At 42.9% G+C, this 19,764-nt stretch overlaps 1 protein-coding gene across 1 annotated transcript; it reads left to right on the forward strand.

Moving 5' to 3' along the window:
• Window positions 1-140: 140 nt before the first annotated feature.
• On the forward strand, window positions 141-19,507 carry LOC134677962 (uncharacterized). The gene is made up of 7 exons (XM_063536396.1): window positions 141-340; window positions 541-749; window positions 1,520-1,667; window positions 9,977-10,120; window positions 12,971-13,059; window positions 18,143-18,276; window positions 19,273-19,507. Exons 1-7 carry the CDS (start codon window positions 259-261, stop codon window positions 19,379-19,381), a joined length of 915 nt encoding a protein of 304 aa, XP_063392466.1. The 5' UTR covers window positions 141-258; the 3' UTR covers window positions 19,382-19,507.
• Window positions 19,508-19,764: the final 257 nt, after the last annotated feature.

A 19,764-nucleotide genomic window follows, 5' to 3' on the forward strand; every position in this document is an offset into this window, starting at 1 on the left:
GAGTGCGAAATCGACTCCAGACTCGCGTTCGCGGCTTCGCGCCGCGATTCGCGCACGAGTGTGGAGCGGGCTTAAGAACAAAGAATGGAGAATAGTGGGTAGAGCAGGCCATCACAAACTCTTTGTTGAACATAAAACTCTATTCTCTACCTCAACTGACACTAAACAGAAGAAAAGTCAACACAGTTGACAGTTTTGATTTTAAATGCAATATATTCATAAAATTTTACTGTTGTTGAAACATTTTGGTCTATTTTAATGTCTTCCATGTTTAGACGTCAGCTGTTGAGGAGCCTCGTTGTGTATGGTTCGCAGTATCGACGGCTGTCCACCAAGCAAGGTTAAATTCTGAGATATCCTCAGATCCTCACAATCATTGTCATCCTCATACATAACCTATAGCCCGCTCCACACTCGTGCGGGAATCGCGGCGCGAAGCCCGGAACGCGAGTGTGTAGTCGATTTCGCAGACTCTTTTCCAAGGTCGCAATGCGGTGCGATAGTGTGTTACCACTTTAAAGACCATAATAACTTCTTCAGGATGCTCAAGAACGAAAAACATCCTGTTATCAACGTTAGGCGTAATCGGGGCTGGTGCGGGGGCGCTCCTATACGCGCTGGAGAACGCGGTGGAGGCGGGCATGTACGTGGACGCGGCCCACATCCCCCATCAACCGTGGACCCACGACGGCTGGACCCAGTCGCTGGATCACGCCAGCATCCGGCGCGGTTATGAGGTTTATAAACAGGTAACGTTGCCAAAAAGGTTGGACATCCGGCAACATAAAAGTTTGATGTATTCAAAAGGTATCCGGCAACATAAAAACTAGTTTGATGTATTCAAAAGGTACTTAAATACACAATACAGTATGTAGCGGCCTGTAGCGGCCCCCTTTTTTACCTGTCGTTAAATTTAAATAATAACGATTAGAAGAAGAAGAATATAAATGAATTCAGGACGCTTACAGTATTGCTCAAAACGAATACATCACTTTTTTTTAAACATAAACGTCACTAAATGGGTCTCCCCTCAGCTTGATGACAAAATTACCTTTCAGTGGCCCATTTTATAAAGCTACAAGTTACAATTTACAAGCGGAAGTCTCTTTCTAACCCTATGTTTTAGAACGAGACTTCCGCTTGTAAATTGTAACTTGTAGCTTTATAAAATAGGCCACAGGTATCTTGACGCTGAAGGCCTACCGCGAGCCACGTTCGACGTGTTGCCTCCCTGTCACACTTACGTACGAATTCACAAGTGCAACAGAGAGGCATCACGTCGAACGTGGTTCGCGGTAGGCCCTCTGGTCTTCCGTGGAGAATTATTTAGCAGTGGCGCTAGTGTGCACGTTGATGGGCTCTTACGGCTCCTCTACACGATGGGCCAGCGCCGGCCACTCCAAGGGAGGCAGCCATGCGGTAGAATGAGATAGCAATATCACTTGCTCCCTCTAACGCATAAACGCGTGTATGTAACGCATAAATGTAGAGGAGCCATTAACCAAACGTGTCATTGCAGGTGTGCAAAGCGTGCCACTCGTGCCAATACTTAGCGTTCCGCAACTTGGTGGGAGTGTCACACACCGAGGAGCAGGCCAAGGCGGAGGCCGCTGAGGTGACGGTGAGAGACGGGCCCGACGAGACCGGCGAGTACTTCGAGAGGCCAGGTACTAGCTAGTGTCACCTTTATCACAGAATAACTGTAGTGTCCGACCGAAACATGTTTTTTTGCGAATGTTCGGCTTTGGCTCTAGTTTCGGCCGAAACCGAAACCGAAACCGAAACTTTTGTAGACTTCTTAAAATCGTTGAAAAAATGTCATAAAACCCCTTTCATACACACATTATGGGGCTCTCAACACCCAATATCCTTGAAATTGATATTACTTAAGCAGTTTTTTAAGAAAATTACTAAAGTTAGACCAAGATAATTCTGCAACGATTTTGATAACACACGCAGTGCAAGTGTTATTTGAAACGTCAAAACTTCTATGAAATCATGACGTATAAATAACATTTGCAGAGAGTTGACAGCTGTCAAACTGGTAATACTTATAAATAATCGTTGCTAGTATTTAATTAATAAACTTACATGGATCGTATTATTTAGGCCCGAGTGGCCAGAAATTGTGAAGAACATAACCTCACTACCGTGCACCAACACTTTCACCATCGAAACCGTGAGTTTATACAATTTATGGCTAAAACAAATTCCTACGATACCAAGGCCACTAAATGCACACATACGCAAGCCAAAATAACGTTAACTACATTTTGAAAATATTTAACATCTACCGGCTACATCAGCTGATAAATTGCACATTGTTTTGACATTTGTGATCTGTCAGTGTCATCGACGCAAGTGACGGTTGCGTTCAGAAAGCAAGCAGAAAGGTTGCGTTCAAAAGTGAATTAAGATTCGTTCGAAAACACAGCACAAAATGAATTGCTTGGGTTGCGATTTAAATATTGAACGGGGTGAACTACTTGCTTGCAAGGATTGTAGAGACCCGTACCACTATCGTTGTCTAAATATAACGTCAGCACACTTCAGAGAGCATAAAGAAGCATTGCAAGCTCGCTGGAAATGCCCGCGATGCGAAAATGTCACACGGAGACGCCGCAACGATGACGATACTCCAGCGACCCCAACATACCTTCATCGACATACGACCCCGATCAAAAATGTAGAAATCACAAATATGTCTATAAATGACGAATCTCCGATTATAAACCCATCGGACAATACTCCAGCCGATTCATCATCAAGACTATGCTGCCAACAAGGCGAACTACCAGGTTTAAATGAAACGCACGGTGAAAACTCTGAAGTGCTCGACTTGAAGAGACAAATAGAGGAACTTCATACTGAGCTATCTAGTACTCATCACGAAATAATTAAACTAAATACTGAGAATACTGACTTAAAAAAAGAGGTAGAGGACCTTAAAAAGAAAAATAATATTTTGACTCAATTACTAAATGAAGACAGATCTAAAAGAAATTCACCCAATAAGGTTGCCTGTGGTTTGAATTCCCCATTACCTAATTCCAATTTAGAACATAAGCTGTCGGAGACACTAGAGAAAATACAAATTTTAGAAAATGAATTTAAAAAAATGGAAAAAAAGAACAAACGGTTGCAAGCTAAGCTTAGTGATGCTCTTAAAACCAATGATCAAATGCAGCGGAAATCAGCTTTTCTCAATAGTAAAAATTTAACTCTAACACGTATAGAACAATCCACGAAAATTTTGCAAAGGTCTGCCTACCAAATACAAGAACACCTCAGCAAGAATATTTCAACAGAACACAAAGATTCAAATTCATCCATAAATATGTCTGTACCTCTAGAACAGAAGACTACTGAGAAAAGCGTGGCAGAAGATCGCATAGAGCAAAATATTCACAAGCCGAAATTACTTCTTCTATCCGATTTTCATGGTGCTGATTTATTGTTACCCTTATCAAGGATCAGACGTAACGATTATGACTTTACAGCGGACATCATAAAGTACGGAACAACTGAACGTGTCTTACAAGGTGTAAAAGAAAAAATTGCCAACTTTACAAAAAGTGATTGTCTGGTCATTATGTGTGGAGGAAGTGATCACAATATTAACTCCGTAAATAAGGTTGTCAGAATCCTGGAAGATACCGTTAATATTGCCAGTCACACCAATGTAATGATTTGTGACATACCTTATAGTATTAATACGTATGCAGACAATTACAATAGTTATATAGGAAAAATTAATTTTGCTCTGCATAAGAAATTTGCTAATGCCGACTCTAATGTTTGGCTTCAACCAAACAGTATTTATCTAGGAACCACTGATTATAAATTAAATGGTAATGAACTTAATTTTAGAGGCAAATATAAACTAGCGCAATGTATCAATAACGTGTTAAAGAGCGTAAATGAAGCATTTTATAATAAGGGTTCTTTTTTATAGATAGCGTAACTAGCTGCCGGGCTGGCCAACCCAAGCTGGGTAAAACTAAAACTATTAGTGAAGACCTTGTAACTTATAAACATATACATGTGTTACATCAGAACATAAATGGCATAATTAATAAAGCTGACGCATTAAGCGTCCATTTAGAGAATTTACTCGAATCTGGTAAGCCAATAGACGTCCTTTGTATTACAGAGCACAACATGAAATTAGACGACGACATTCATTTGGCGATAGCAAATTACAATCTAGCCGCTCACTTTTCAAGGAATAATAGAAATGGCGGGTCATGCATATTAGTCAGGAACATTCATAAATATAATATTTTACCAGAGATCGCTGGCTTTTCTATTCCTAACATAATTGAATGTTGTGCTGTTGAGTTGACGGATCACAAAATCATTATTGCTACTATCTATAGAGTACCTAAGAATAATAGCAATTGTGTAAGAATATTTTTTGATAAATTGTATAACATTTTAAATAACATATGTAGTAGAAGTAAGAAAATAATAATATGTGGCGACTTTAATATTGACATGCTTAAAAGAACCTCGACATCAATAGACTTTAAGAATATATTATATAGTTACAATTTAAGATTAACTATTTTGGAGCCGACTAGATTATGTAGCAACACTTGCATAGATAATATAATTCATAATATACGGGGTAGTAAAGCGGAAGTTGTTGAATTAGCACTTTCTGACCATACAGCTCAAATTATAAAATGTCCAGTGAAGAGAACAAATCTGTTGACCCACTGGTACATTAAAAGGAGAGACTTCAGCCAGGATAACATTGACAAGTTTACTGAATGTTTGCAAAATCTAGCCTTCCATGAAGTATATTCGTCCGTTGATCCTAATACAGCATTCGACACTTTTTCGGACTTATTCGGCCTATTTTATAATTTATGCTTCCCGTTTCAAAGAATAAAAATATCATCCACAAAGAAACCTACATGGATCTCAAAGGGAATAAAAAAATGCTGCAAAAGAAAGAGACTGCTGCTTTGGAAATGTCGATTCTCTTGTGAAAAGGGCGACAAAGAGTATTTTAAAAACTATTCTAAACGGCTTAAAAAAATTATCAATTTGACCCAAAAATCGCAAAATAATAATTTTATTAATATTGCACAAAACAAATCCAAAGCTACCTGGAAAATAATTAATAACTCAAAACTAAATCAACCGAAACAATATATCTCGCAAATAGTTACGAATAGCAATGTTATAGTGAATCCAAAACATATCGCACAGGAATTTAACAATCATTTTATCGACCAAATTCAACCAATTAATGCAGTAAGTAACGACGTTAACATTAATAATTCTAATAACAATTTGACATTCAATTCACTTAATTCTTTATTTATGAAACCGGCCATTCCCGATGACATTCATAAAATAATAGGCTCTCTAAAAAACACGAACAGTACTGGCTATGATGGCGTTAGTACTATTATAATAAAGAAAGTTTCTGATATAATTTCACCCATCCTCAGTCATATTATTAATTTATGCATTACGTGTGGTCAATTTCCGGACAAATTAAAAATAAGCATCGTAAAACCTCTATATAAAAAAGATAGCAAAGAAAATATCAACAATTACAGACCAATAGCACTTATTCCTATATTCTCAAAAATTATAGAAAAATATATTTATAGCAGTGTATCAAGCTATTTTGAAAGCAATAATCTATTTGCTAATGAGCAAAAAGGTTTCCGCAAGAGTATGTCGATTAATATGGCTATCTACGACTTAATTCAAACAGTCCTAAAGAATTTGGATAAAAAGCGTCCAGTCTCTGCGTTATACATGGATATGTCGAAAGCGTTCGATTATGTTGACCATCAAATACTTCTGAACAAACTTTTTCGCTACGGAATACGTGGCAATGTCCACTCTTTAATAAAATCGTATTTAAGCGGTAGGAAGCAAATTACTCAAATTAATAAATTGTGTCCTAAGTCGAAAATGGAACTAACATACTCATCGGATGTAAAGGAAGTTTCTTATGGTGTGCCACAGGGGAGCGTTCTAGGTCCCCTGTTGTTCCTCATTTACATCAATGATATGCCAAATGCTATTGATCATCCAATGGTTCTTTTTGCTGACGACAGCACCATTATATTCACTGGAAACAATTTGAATGCTTATGAGGCTGACATAAACCAAACATTAAGTGAAATTATAGATTGGCTAACAAATAATAACTTGAAAATTAATTTGGACAAAACAAAACTTATGACATTTAAACAACGGACTAATTATACACCTAATCTTAATGTAGCTTATAAGGGACAAAGAATTGATGAAACTGACATGACCAAATTTCTAGGATTGAATGTAGACGATAAGCTGACGTGGAAATATCAAATTGACGCTATATGTAAGAAACTAAACCAATATTCATATGCATTGTATAATTTAAGAAAAAGGGTGAACCCATCTGCAGTGCTTACCGCTTACCATGCCTTTGTAACATCTACTCTAAGATACGGCATAATATTTTGGGGCAACTCTACAGACCGAGAAATGGCATTTCTAGCTCAGAAAAAGTGTGTAAGATCCTTGTGTGGTATTAGCTTTGAAGAATCATGTAAGCCTTATTTTCAAAATCTTAAGATCCTAACTCTTCCTAGCCTATATATATTTGAAATGTGTGTTTTCGTGAAATGTAACTCCCATTTATTTTTAAACTTTAGAAGCTCACGATTACGGATTAAAATACTACATTCTGTCATACCCAAAACGATGCTATTCCAAAAAAATGTGGTTGGAATGGCCCCAAGAATATTTAATAAAATACCACAAGACATACAATTACTAGAGCTCAATCAGTTTAAAAAAGCCTTGAAACTGTTACTGATTCGAAAGAGTTACTACTCAATAAAAGATTTTTTAGATGATAAGGATTGGTAAATAATATTATATTTTGACATGCATGCTCTCAACATTTGTATGCCGTAAGGCGCCACATAGTGAAACTGACTGAACTGTAACACCCTCTATAACCTATGTTGGACAAATAAATAAATTTGTATTTGTATTTGTATTTGTATTTGCACTAGTTGCAGTGACTGCGTATGCTATCAAAATCATTGCAGAATTTTCTTGGTCTAACTCTATTCATTCACCAGTCAAGTTAACATGTAGATACAGGGCCAACCAAAAAACCAACCAAAAACGCGAGTGCGAAATTTTTTGTTGACAATATCGCAAGGCCGGGTACCAATCTTCACCTGGGCCTAAAAGTCCGAAGTGCCCCAGTGAGGCGAACTTTCATGCGAAGTCAAAGCCGTGCTTCAGGCTTCAGGATAAGTAGTTGAGCACAGACTCCAACCAATGTCCATTGTATTAAAAAGCGAGACCACAGGCCGAGCATGGCGCAGCGAGGCCAAAGGCTAAGCTGAAGTAGAGGACACGTGGAACACAAACGTCACAAACCAATAGTAAATTGAGGTAAAATCACTCATTCACTCTTAAACAATTAGACAGTGTATGCGTTATAGGACTTATAGGTATTGATTGACAGCCTTTTAAGACCTGCGTCGACCGTCCAGTGGCGCCCTCATTAGTGGAATTGTGTTTTATAATAAACCAATTAATTTCTGTATCAGTATAATATATAGGTATTAATATTGTTGTCCTACTTATTCCCCAACTGTTGGTCTTATTCAGAAGTACCATTTCGTAAGTTTCGGCCCGGCCGAAAGGTTCGGCCGTTTTTTGGCCGAAACCGAAACTACAGCCGAAACATGATTTTTGGCCGAAACTGGCCGAAACCGAAACCGTACCTTCGGTCGGACACTAAGAATAAGTAATAGTATTATCATACAGAACGGACACGCACCGCCCCGCCCCAACTCGGATTACCTCGCCCCGCGACTGAGTTCTGACGGACTCCTGACGTACGCTCAGTTCGGCTAGCGACGCCGCCACGCGATGACGCAACGTTCAAAATGCCGGTGTATTGTGCGATGTACGGGTACTACGGATACCTACTTATTGTAGAAATGAATAATAATATAGTTTTCCAAAGAGACGAAATATGTATCAGTAAATAAGGCTATACTTTTGCGTAAAAATAATAATATCATATGAATTAAAACCCGTTCGTTGAATTTGTGAATGTTAAGCCAACATTTAATATTTAAAGTACCTAAGGTAACTAGACCTTCTACACAGATATTCCTCGTAAATGTTTTATTTTTAGTTTAACACTCTTTTCACAAAAAAGAACTTGTTGGTCGCGGGACATTCGCGTTTGATTTTTTATTTAATTTTAAGAATTTAAGAAATAATTATGTATGTTATATAAAATAATCAATAGGCATCAACAATAAGGTACATTTAATAATGGCGTGTTGAAAGTCCAAGTACATACACTACGTACATACATATACACTACGTGCAGGACTATAAACTGACAAAGCCAATTCAACAATTGGAGCGAAATAAAACATAAACCTATATTTTGTTAAACATAACCCTATATTTAGTTTTTTTACGTATTTCGGTCGAATTATGCAACGCAGCGGGCCGCTCGTCGTGTCCTTCGGCCGGCCTCGGCAAACCTCGGCTTCGCCTTCCCCGCGCGCCGCACGAGTCAGCCCTAAGCCACTTACTCACACAATGACGCGTGTACAGACGTGCCGTGCACACATGTAAACGCAAATGATTTTCGATGTATGGCGTATCCGCCCTGTGCCTTTATTCCAACTAAAGCGTGCCACTCGTGCCAATACATAGCGTTCCGCAATCTGGTGGGCGTGACACACACCGAGGGGCAGGCCAAGGCGGAGGCCGCTGAGGTGACGGTGAGAGACGGGCCCGACGAGACCGGCAAGTACTTCGAGAGGCCAGATACCTATTACTGCTAGTGTCACCTATACTGGCTATAACCAACTAAAGCGTGCCACTCGTGCCAATACATAGCGTTCCGCAACCTGGTGGGCGTGTCGCACACCGAGGAGCAGGCCAAGGCGGAGGCCGCTGAGGTGGCGGTGAGAGACGGGCCCGACGAGACCGGCGAGTACTTCGAGAGGCCAGGTACCTACTGCTAGTGTCACCTATACTGGCTAACCAACTAAAGCGTGCCACTCGTGCCAATACATAGCGTTCCGCAACCTGGTGGGCGTGACACACACCGAGGAGCAGGCCAAGGCGAAGGCCGCTGAGGTGACGGTGAGAGACGGGCCCGACGAGACCGGCGAGTACTTCGAGAGGCCAGGTGCCTACTGCTAGTGTCACCTATACTGGCTAACCAACTAAAGCGTGCCACTCGTGCCAATACATAGCGTTCCGCAACCTGGTGGGCGTGACACACACCGAGGGGCAGGCCAAGGCGGAGGCCGCTGAGGTGACGGTGAGAGACGGGCCCGACGAGATCGGCGAGTACTTCGAGAGGCCAGGTACCTACTGCTAGTGTCACCTATACTGGTTAACCAACTAAAGCGTGCCACTCGTGCCAATACATAGCGTTCCGCAACCTGGTGGGCGTGACACACACCGAGGAGCAGGCCAAGGCGGAGGCCGCTGAGGTGACGGTGAGAGACGGGCCCGACGAGACCGGTGAGTACTTCGAGAGGCCAGGTACCTACTGCTAGTGTCACCTATACTGGTTAACCAACTAAAGCGTGCCACTCGTGCCAATACATAGCGTTCCGCAACCTGGTGGGCGTGACACACACCGAGGGGCAGGCCAAGGCGGAGGCCGCTGAGGTGACGGTGAGAGACGGGCCCGACGAGACCGGCGAGTACTTCGAGAGGCCAGGTACCTACAGGCGTGTCCAGACTATTCAATTTTTCGCCAATCTGATTAAATTGCCCGATTGAATCAGGAGGTGCGGACGCAAACGCCAATTTGGCTCGCCGAATTCAACACACAGTAACATCAGGTGGATTGTGCTTCCTCTTAGGGACAAGTTCGCCCTTGTTCTATCTGGTGTACTTGTATTCCTCTCCTCCGTACAATAAAGTGTTACTTACCACTTTTTTTTTTTCGCAGGCCGCCTGTCCGACTACTTCCCAGGCCCGTACCCCAACGAGAACGCGGCACGCTACGCCAACAACGGCTCGTACCCGCCTGACCTCTCCCTCATAGTGCTCGGCAGACACGGCGGCGAAGACTACGTCTTTTCGCTGCTCACAGGTATATAAAGGGTCAGCCGGCCTAGCCAAGGTTACAATCGCTATCGCCTCGACAGCGAAAGGCTTTGTGTCTCTCTATCACTCTCCCATATTAGTGCGACAGCGACATTTGGCTACGCCAGGGAATAAGGTCGGGTACCTTAAGCCCACACCACACTCGAGCGCGAATCGCGGCGCGAAGCCGCGAACGCGAGTGTGAACTCGATTTCGCAGATCTGTGATCTGAGCGGCTACCGCGAAAATCGAAATTCGCAAATTGCGGGGATCTTTCTCTTTTACTCCAACGAAGGCGTAATTAGAGTGACAGAGAAATATCCCCGCAATTTGCGAACTTAGATTTTCGCGGTTAATATAGCCCTGATCAGGGTTAAGAACCAAGGTCGCGGTGCGGTGCGATAGTGTGTTACCAAGGGTTGACACAACTTGGCGTCCCTTTGCATGCACGACCACAGATAATGGCTTGAATTTTGACAACTCTAAATAGCCGAAAGGGAAAGTGCCATTAGAAACGGACAGCATGATTTGACCCTGAACCGCTATCAAACTTCGGTTTTGACGGTTTTGTAAAGTGGTCTCCTTTCTGTACTATACATTGAAGGTACTACATACTATAGAAGTGGTATACGCGTACCTCCGTGAGGGACAAAACATATGCAACGCGACACTATGATTGGTCGAATTTATTTGTTACTCACCATAATCCATACTAAATTTACGGTGGGGAACAAATAAAATGTGAGACTGTGACAAGGACAAACAATAATAGTTCTTTCGCTGCTACTCCTACTGAAAAGCCCCCTCCAGACTATGCGCGTGAATCGCGGGCGAAGCCGCGAACGCGAGTGTGGAGTCGATTTCGCTGTCTGCGAAAATCGCATAGTCCGCATAGTCTGGAGGGGGCTAAAGATACATGACTATCCTGTTCGGTCACTTTCCCCCACCTTTCATGCAAGATCCAGTTATATACTAGATTGATGGTATTATATAACGCTGCGTCTTACGTAAGCGAACAACTCGCGAACGCGACGCGGCGCGGCGCGACGCGGCGGGCCCAAGGCGTTCGCGTTCGCAACGAGATCGCCCACGAAGGACACTTCTATAGGTATCAAAGGATTGATTCACCCCGCGCCGCATCGCTCCGCTTCGCGTGTTGTTCGCCTACGTAGTACGCTGCGTTATACAGTAGTATAGTTCGTAGGTTTCAAACAGAGCCCGAGCTAATCCTATTGTCTATTGTTAAGTAAAACCGCTCGTGCCACGTGCCACCACCACCTGCATAAAAACCTGCGTACTTCGGTTACTGAGTGCCGGCGAGTCGAACGCTACAGAACCAGTCTAAAATGTGTCATCGAGATGCGTAACAAAGGCGCGTTATCGGAGAGCGCACTTACACTGGTTTTTTGAGCGTTGGACTAGCCTGCGCTCAGGTGCCAAATAGAATAAGTATGACCCTTTTTTGCAGGTAAGTAGCACGTGCGGTTTTACTTAACAATAGACAATAGGATTAGCCGCCGGGCTCATTTACGAAGCTACGAACTATACTATTATTTCTTCTTCTCTTCTTTATATTTAAGAGTTGTGCTCTTGTCGGTGGAGCAACTTCCAACTCCTCCGGTCCTCTGCCAACTCCTTAACCTTCTGGTATGACACGACCTGAACCTTTTCTTTTATTTGGTTGAAATAATTGATTCTCGGTCTTCCTCTTCCTCTCTTTCCCTCTATTTTTAACAAGCTTTTATTAGGTCGACCAGTGGCCTATTTTATAAGTAAAGCTACAAATTACAATTTACAAGCGGAAGTCTCTTTCTAACCCTATGTATTAGAACAAGACTTCCGCTTGTAAATTGTAACTTGTAGCTTTATAAAATAGGCCACTGTATGTAACTAACTATGTAATGGAATCTAAGGTAATTAATTTAACCATCTTCCATGGATCATAGCGTCATGAAAATTGGCAGCTGTATGTAGTTCTGATGACAATACAATAATATGGTACTGTCGAACTGATCTGATGATGGAGACAGGAGGTGGCCATAGGAACGTCGACCTGTATGTAACTATGTAATGGAATCTAAGGTAACTAATTTAACCATCTTCTAAAGACCGTAGCGTCATGAAAATTGGCAGCTGTCTGCCGTAAGAAAAGTACAGTCAGCGATAAAAGCTTGTACCAAAAATGAAATTTTTGCCAAAAACTTATTCCTTACTACTACCTAATACTACTCGTACTTACTTATTAGTACTTTGGGGTCATCCATTAATTACATCACACGTTTAGGGGGAGGGAGGGGGTCAAGAAAATATGACATATTGTGACATGGGGGAGGGGGGAGACACAAACTTTGTGACGTCACTTTAACTTCATCAGTAACCGAAAATTTATTTAAATTATTTTATTCGCTGTACATTTAAATAACAAGTTTTTATATAATCGTTTTTATTCGTTTAATTTTCTGTCCTAAGCAGTTTTGGGTTATAAAATTACTAATATTTATATCGTCAAAAATATTTTGATAAATATATTAATAACACTTAGGTACTTACTTAATACGATTTGGCGATTTCGTAGAAAAAATGTGACGTCACACTAGGGGGGAGGGGTTTGCCAAATGTGGCCAAGTGTGACAAGGAGGGGTAATAAACCTAGAAATTCGTGTGACGTAATTAATGGAAAACCCCTTAGTACTCTTATTTATTCTTTTTTTTTATTATGAATGGGCTTACTCATGGCCACAGACTAGCCGAGGCGTAGACGTGGCCTACGATGGAGCGAGCTCGCCCAGAAGGTGCCTGTTCACTCTTGATTTGAAGGTTGCCGGGTTATTCTGCGATAATATTATTGTGTCGTCAGGATACGTGCCGGCCCCAGCCGGCGTGGTCCTCCGTGAGGGACAGAACTACAACCCGTACTTCCCGGGCGGAGCCATCGCTATGGGAGAGGTAATATCACAACGGCTCCTCTACACGATGGGCCACCGATGAGGTTGAATGAGATAGCAATATCACTTGCTACCTCTGACGCATAAATGCGTCCCTTGGAGTGGCCGGCGCTGGCCCATCGTGTAGAGGAGCCATTAGAAAATAAGCGAAAGAAAATGCCCGCTGCCAGTGGGGAGACACGCCTGACTTCGGGCAAACTCAGCACCGTTCGGCTCAGCATTGCTCCGAGCAATTATTAGGGTTGCCACAGCTTGACGTCCTTTTGCGTGCACGACCACCCAGGTAAGATAATCGGCGCGATTCGGGAAATGAATTAGACATTCACTAGATATGAAATAGTAACGATATGTGACGTTCCACGACAAAAGGTACCTTATGGCCGCAATCATATTGGAGCGGCGTTAATAATAGCGTAAGCACCAACCGCCATAGGGTACCTTTTGCCGTGGAACGTTACATATCGTTACTATTTCATATCTAGTGAATGTCTAATACATTTCCCGAATCGCGCCGAATGGCTTGAATTTCGACAACCCTAAATAGCCGAAAGGGATAGTGCCATATATTAGATAGGGACAGCATGATTTGACCCTGAACCGCTGTCAAACTTCGGATTTGTAGGAAGTTTCCTTTCTGTACGGCAGTACTATTAAAGGCCGTAACAGACTATCGCACCGCACCGCGACCTTGGAGCGATTCTAGGAATAGCTCGTACTGGCGTGGGCTTCCACACTATCGCACCGAACCGTCAAAACGGTGCGATCCTAGCTAAACAGACTGCCGAACACGTGCGCCAGTGTTGCCAAGTGTCCCATATTTCCTTGTTTTTCAACGAATTATTGCAATGGAATCCTTTAAGATTGAATTTAAATTAATGTGGTTCCGCTTTTTTAGAGGTAGATGAAGGGCGTGAGTTAATATAATCCATGAAAATCTTAAAAAATCTGTGTCTTTTTAAAGCACTGCTTCCGCATTTTTGTTATTTCATCGACTGGCTACATTGCCGTCCACTGTCATAATTTGAAAATGACAGCTGTCAATCGGTGCGATGGAGCTTACACACTAGGGAAATTGGTGCGGAGCGCACCAGTATTATTATTCCACTGTCATAATTTGAAAATGACAGCTGTTAATCGGTGCGATGCAGCTTACACACTAGGGAAATTGGTGCGGAGCGCACCAGTATTATTATTCCACTGTCATAATTTGAAAATGACAGCTGTCAATCGGTGCGATGCAGCTTACACACTAGGGAAATTTGGTGCGGAGCGCACCAGTATTATTATTACCTGTCAGTTGGTGCGACGTGCATACCCACCGCACCGCTATTAATAATAATTATGTGCGTTGGAAGCTTACACACTATCGATAAATGCGCCGCACCGCACCAAGGTCGCGGTCCGGTGCGATAGTCTGTTACTACACAGCAACATGCTGAGATGGGGCCATTTCGTGGCACTTTAAACTTATTTTGTGTTTTCTTGTATATAATGTACTAGCTGTGCCCGCGGCTCCGCCCGCGTGGAATTCGGTTTGTGTCAGTAAGCTGCTAAATATATAAAAAATAGTAAATTACATTACGCTGTATTTTATTATTCAAAAAATTATAACATTTATAATTTCCTGCATGATAATTTCCTAAAATAATTCTATCTTATTGTTTCATACTTTTTAGAGCGCGATTTGTAGTAGTCCGACTACGCCCGACTCTTTTAGTATGAGAAAGTCGAAGTCGCCTAGCTTTGGACCGCATTCAGCGCGCCACGTGCGTAGGGCTTAGCCCGATGCTTTGAGTATGAGGGTGCCTTCGGCTCTCATCTTTGGCAAGCGTACAGCGTGTCACGTACGTCGGGTTACGCCCGACGCTTTGAGTATGAGGGAGGCGCCCGGATTTGGAACGCGTACAGCGTATTACGTACGTCGGTCTACGCCCGACACTTTTAGTATGAGGGCTCCGAAGGCGCCCGGCTTTGGAACGCGTACAGCGTGCCACGTGCGTCGGGCGTAGCCCTGAGTATGAGGGTGCCTTCGGGGCCCAACTTTGGCAAGCGTACAGCGTGTCACGTACGTCGGTCTACGCCCGGCTCTTTTAGTATGAGGGCGCCGAAGACGCCCAGCTTTGAAACGCGTACGTTACACCCGACGCTCTGAGTATGAGGGCGCCGGAAGCGCCCGTCTTCGGAACGCGTACAGCGTGTCACGTACGTCGGTCTACTCCCGACGCTTTGAGTATGAGGGCGCCGAAGGCGCCCGGCTTTGGAACACGCACAGTGTGTCACGTACGTCGGTCTACGCCCGACTCTTTGAGTATAAGGGCGCCGAAGGCGCCCGGCTTTGGTAACCATACAGCGTGTCACGTACGTCTCTTTTAGTATGAGAAAGTCGAAGTCGCCTGGCTTTGGACCGCGTGCAGCGCGCCACGTTGTCGGGCTACGCCAGATTCTTTTAGTATGAGGGCGCCGAAGGCGCCCGGCTTTGGAACGCGTACAGCGCGACACGTACGTCGGGTTAAGTCCGAAGCAGTGCCGGATTTAGATATTTTGATGACATAAGCATTTCTAGACCATGGTGCCCCCTCTCCCTTACGGTCATTAAGATTACTTTTTTTTTTGGTAAATTGAGTGAAGTTCATTGCCGCATTACAGCTGAGAATGGAAATCAGTTATAGCCTGACAACAGTTTATTTAACCCTGAGCTATTGTCGCTGCAAACAGGTTACGTATGGCAATAATGTGCGTACGTCATGTATAGTCGGGGTAGTGGGCATTGGCTTCATGTTGATACTCGTATAATGTCAGAAACATTGCTTACAGAGAATTCGGTTCTTTCAATTTACCTATTCGTCAAAATCTGATTCTAAATATTCAATATTTATATATTATTCGTTTTCTGACTCTGACGAAGTCGGATTTTCATCAGATGTTGTGTCGCTTTCAGGACCACTAACCTCGATTATAAAACGTTCAGTCTTCAATTCGATTATAGGACCTTTATTCCTATAATCATCTTCAATTTTTTTAACATGGTCACAGCAATTGCTCCAATTTTCTTGAGTTACTTCCTACACGATACGATAACCAGTTCAATACAACCGCACTATAAAACGTCAATACCGGTCATGTCAACAACCAACTTTAAAACATTGTTTATTGGAATGCTATGTAATCCTTCGTCTTTTTTAAGCTGTAAATATTTGATTGCATTCACTACAATTTTTTTCACATCTTTGGAATATTTTTTTGTCATTTTTGTAATAAAACCGTTTATATTTGAATATATTCGTAGATATTTTCTATTTGTTTACATCGGTGACATTCGATGACATCCAACGTTCGTTGTCAAAGAGTACTTGTTGCCAGTAAAAGAAATTAGTACCATTGAAAATCCGCAAAATGGCGAGGGTCAAATAAACTGTTGTCAGGCTTTACATCATTTTATCTCGAAAATTGACAGTGCCGCAGCAGTAATGTTGCAACAGAGTACCAATGCTGCTGCAGTCGCCACCCGAATGTCACCTTTATCATATCTTAGGTTAGAATGTAATTGAAAACGCGAGCGAAGCGAGCGCGAAAATTTTTGGATATAAAAACGCAATTTGATAGACAGTTGTACATTTTTACTTTTAGTATGGAAATCAGTCACATCGTTTTATTACGAAAATTGACAGTGCTGCAGCAGTGACGTTGTAACAGAGTAATGCTGCTGCAGTCGCCACCCGAACGTCACCTTTATCATATCTTAGAAAATTATGAAAACGCGAGCGAAGCGAGCGCGAAAATTTTTCGATATAAAAACGCAATATGATAGACAGTTGTACATTTTTACTTTTAGTATGGAAATCGGTCACATCATTTTATGACGAAAATTGACAGTAACGTTGCAACAGACTAATGCTGCTGCAGTCGCCACCCGAATGTCACCTTTATCATACCTTAGAAAGTAATTAAAAACGCGAGCGAAGCGAGCGCGAAAATTTTTCGATATAAAAAACGCAATTTTACTTTTAGTCCCAACCAGGCGCGAATCCAGGATTTCATACAAAGAAGGGATGGGACAATTTTCTATCAGCCTAGCTTCGCATAGGGCTCGATATTTAAGGGTTTCAGCGAGGTTGTTTTCATGCATAAAAGATGCAAGAAAGCAGAGCTTGGAATTGACCAAGTGAATTGAATTGGCGAAGTGTGAGCAAGGCAGTAGGCCCAGCTGCGAAAGAGGAAAGCTTGGATCCACGCCCAAGTGTAATTAAGGCAGAAGATCAACTTTGCCGTAAGGCAGAAGGCCTCGCATAAGACCTAACGCCGAACCGCAAAAGAGTGAGAGAGAGTGAAACCCAGATAAATAAATATATACCTACATACAAACACGAACGCTGAAAACACAATACACTCTCTCTCTCTCTTTTCTGGGTAGTCGTGAAAAAGATGTCACTGTGCAATGAGGGGTAATTAATTTACTGTCGTTTTATTTTGTTGTACTTATATTATTAAATCGACATAATTATTCAATTAAATTTGTTGATGTCCGTACCCCCTCATCTAAACTTAGAGTTAATTTGGCAAAAACCTTCCTCGGTGGCTATTCATGTCACTACGTATTAAATTCAGCGCCATCTGTTAGTTTACCAGGGTACTCAATAGTGGTAGCACATATTTGAAAAAAGTTTGCCCCTCCTTCCTAAGTAGCGCCATAAGATTCAGGGGCAAACTTAAATCAAGCGAGTGTTGTGGCTACCCCCTCTTTTAAGGGTTGATTTTTTATAGCCTATAACCTGGCCGGAGATTTTCTCGACAGATTAGTAAAGTTTGCATCAAAATCCGTTCAGCCGTTTTCACGTGATGCGCGTTCAAATAAACAGACAAACAGATAAACAGACAAACAGACAAAAATTCTAAAAACTGTTGGAACGTGTTCTGTTATCGATTCTAAGTATCCCCAGCCAACTTTTTTTCAAATATCTTCCATGTACAGACTTTCTACCCTCTACAGCTTTATTATATGTATATAGATAGATTGTACCGATTGTTTGTGCTTACGAATAAATCAATTCTATTCTATTCTATTATTTATTCTGTGCTGTCACCAGATACTCGAGAACGACGCCGTGGAATACTCGGACGGGACGTGCGCGACGCAGGCGCAGATGGCCAAGGACGTGGCCACGTTCCTGCGCTGGGCCTCCGAGCCGGAGCTGGACGACCGCCGGCTGATGTCCATAAGGTACCAACTAGACTGTCCATCAGGCAAAGATGTGGCCACGATCCTGCGCTGGGCCTTCGAACCGGAGCTGGACGACCGCCGGCTGATGTCCATAAAGTACCAACTAGACTGTCCATCAGGTACCAACTAGACTGCCCATCAGGCAAAGATGTGGCCACGTTTCTGCGCTGGGCCTCCGAGCCGGAGCTGGACGACCGCCGGCTGATGTCCATAAAGTACCAACTAGACTGTCCATCAGGTACCAACTAGACTTCCCATCAGGTAAAGATGTGGCCACGATCTTGCGCTGGGCCTCCGAATCGGAGCTGGACGACCGCCGGCTGATGTCCATAAGGTACCAACTAGACTGTCCATCAAGTACCAACTTGACTGCCCATCAGGCAAAGATGTGGCCACGATCCTGCGCTGGGCCTTCGAACCGGAGCTGGACGACCGCCGGCTGATGTCCATAAAGTACCAACTAGACTGTCCATCAGGTACCAACTAGACTGTCCATCAGGTACCAACTAGACTGCCCATCAGGCAAAGATGTGGCCACGTTTCTGCGCTGGGCCTCCGAGCCGGAGCTGGACGACCGCCGGCTGATGTCCATAAAGTACCAACTAGACTGTCCATCAGGTACCAACTAGACTGCTCATCAGGCAAAGATGTGGCCACGTTCCTGCGCTGGGCCTCCGAACCGGAGCTGGACGACCGCCGGCTGATGTCCATAAAGTACCAACTAGACTGTCCATCAGGTACCAACTAGACTGACATCAGGTACCAACTAGACTGCCCATCAGGCAAAGATGTGGCCACGTTCCTGCGCTGGGCCTCCGAATCGGAGCTGGACGACCGCCAGCTGATGTACATAAGGTACCGACTAGACGTCCATCAGGTATCAACTAGACCAATCACTGCCATGGCAAACGACAACTTTTGTAGATAAAATCCTCTCTTTCAAAGTATCAAGAGGGCTTTTACGAGCCGGTGTATAAAAGTACTTTATTTCTGCAGGCTCTGTCTCTGGTTCACTCTGGCGTGCGCGATGACGTGGTTCTTCACCAAACATAAGTGGATGTCCATGAAATCAAGGAAAGTAGCTTACAAGCCCATCTCCAAGTGAAGCGAAATTAATGTTTTTGGATTATACTTAATATATCTAGTTTTTATGTATAGTGAATAGAATCAGGCGTTACTTTGTGGAAATGCATATTAATCATAACCAAATTACTTTGCTAATCCGCGAAAAGATAACGTGCTAGTCAATCATGCTAACCCGTTACACTTACTTGCGTATTTTTACATGCCATTAATGTTAAGTAAGAACTGCGCTGCTAAAATTGGACGTGTGCCAGAAAAGGTTAGAATTGCGACTTCCTACTAAAACGAATGGCTGTCTGAAAAATAGGTTAGGTTCGACCTCCTACAAAAACTAACGGGTGTCAGAAAAATAGGTTAGAGCTGCGACCTCCTAAAAAACGAACGGCTACCAGAAAAATAAGATCA

Source organism: Cydia fagiglandana, chromosome 27 (genome assembly GCF_963556715.1).
Source record: "Cydia fagiglandana chromosome 27, ilCydFagi1.1, whole genome shotgun sequence".
NCBI classification, from domain to species: Eukaryota; Metazoa; Arthropoda; class Insecta; order Lepidoptera; family Tortricidae; genus Cydia; species Cydia fagiglandana.

What these genes read in the sequence shown, in the direction of transcription:
- LOC134677962 (XM_063536396.1), top strand. Translation starts at nt 259, where the DNA reads ATGTCTTCCATGTTTAGACGTCAGCTGTTGAGGAGCCTCGTTGTGTAT. An exon ending in ACGGCTGTCCACCAAGCAAG is followed by an intron (nt 341 to 540) that starts GTTAAATTCTGA and finishes TAACTTCTTCAG; the next exon opens with GATGCTCAAGAACGAAAAAC. An exon ending in CGAGTACTTCGAGAGGCCAG is followed by an intron (nt 1,668 to 9,976) that starts GTACTAGCTAGT and finishes TTTTTTTCGCAG; the next exon opens with GCCGCCTGTCCGACTACTTC.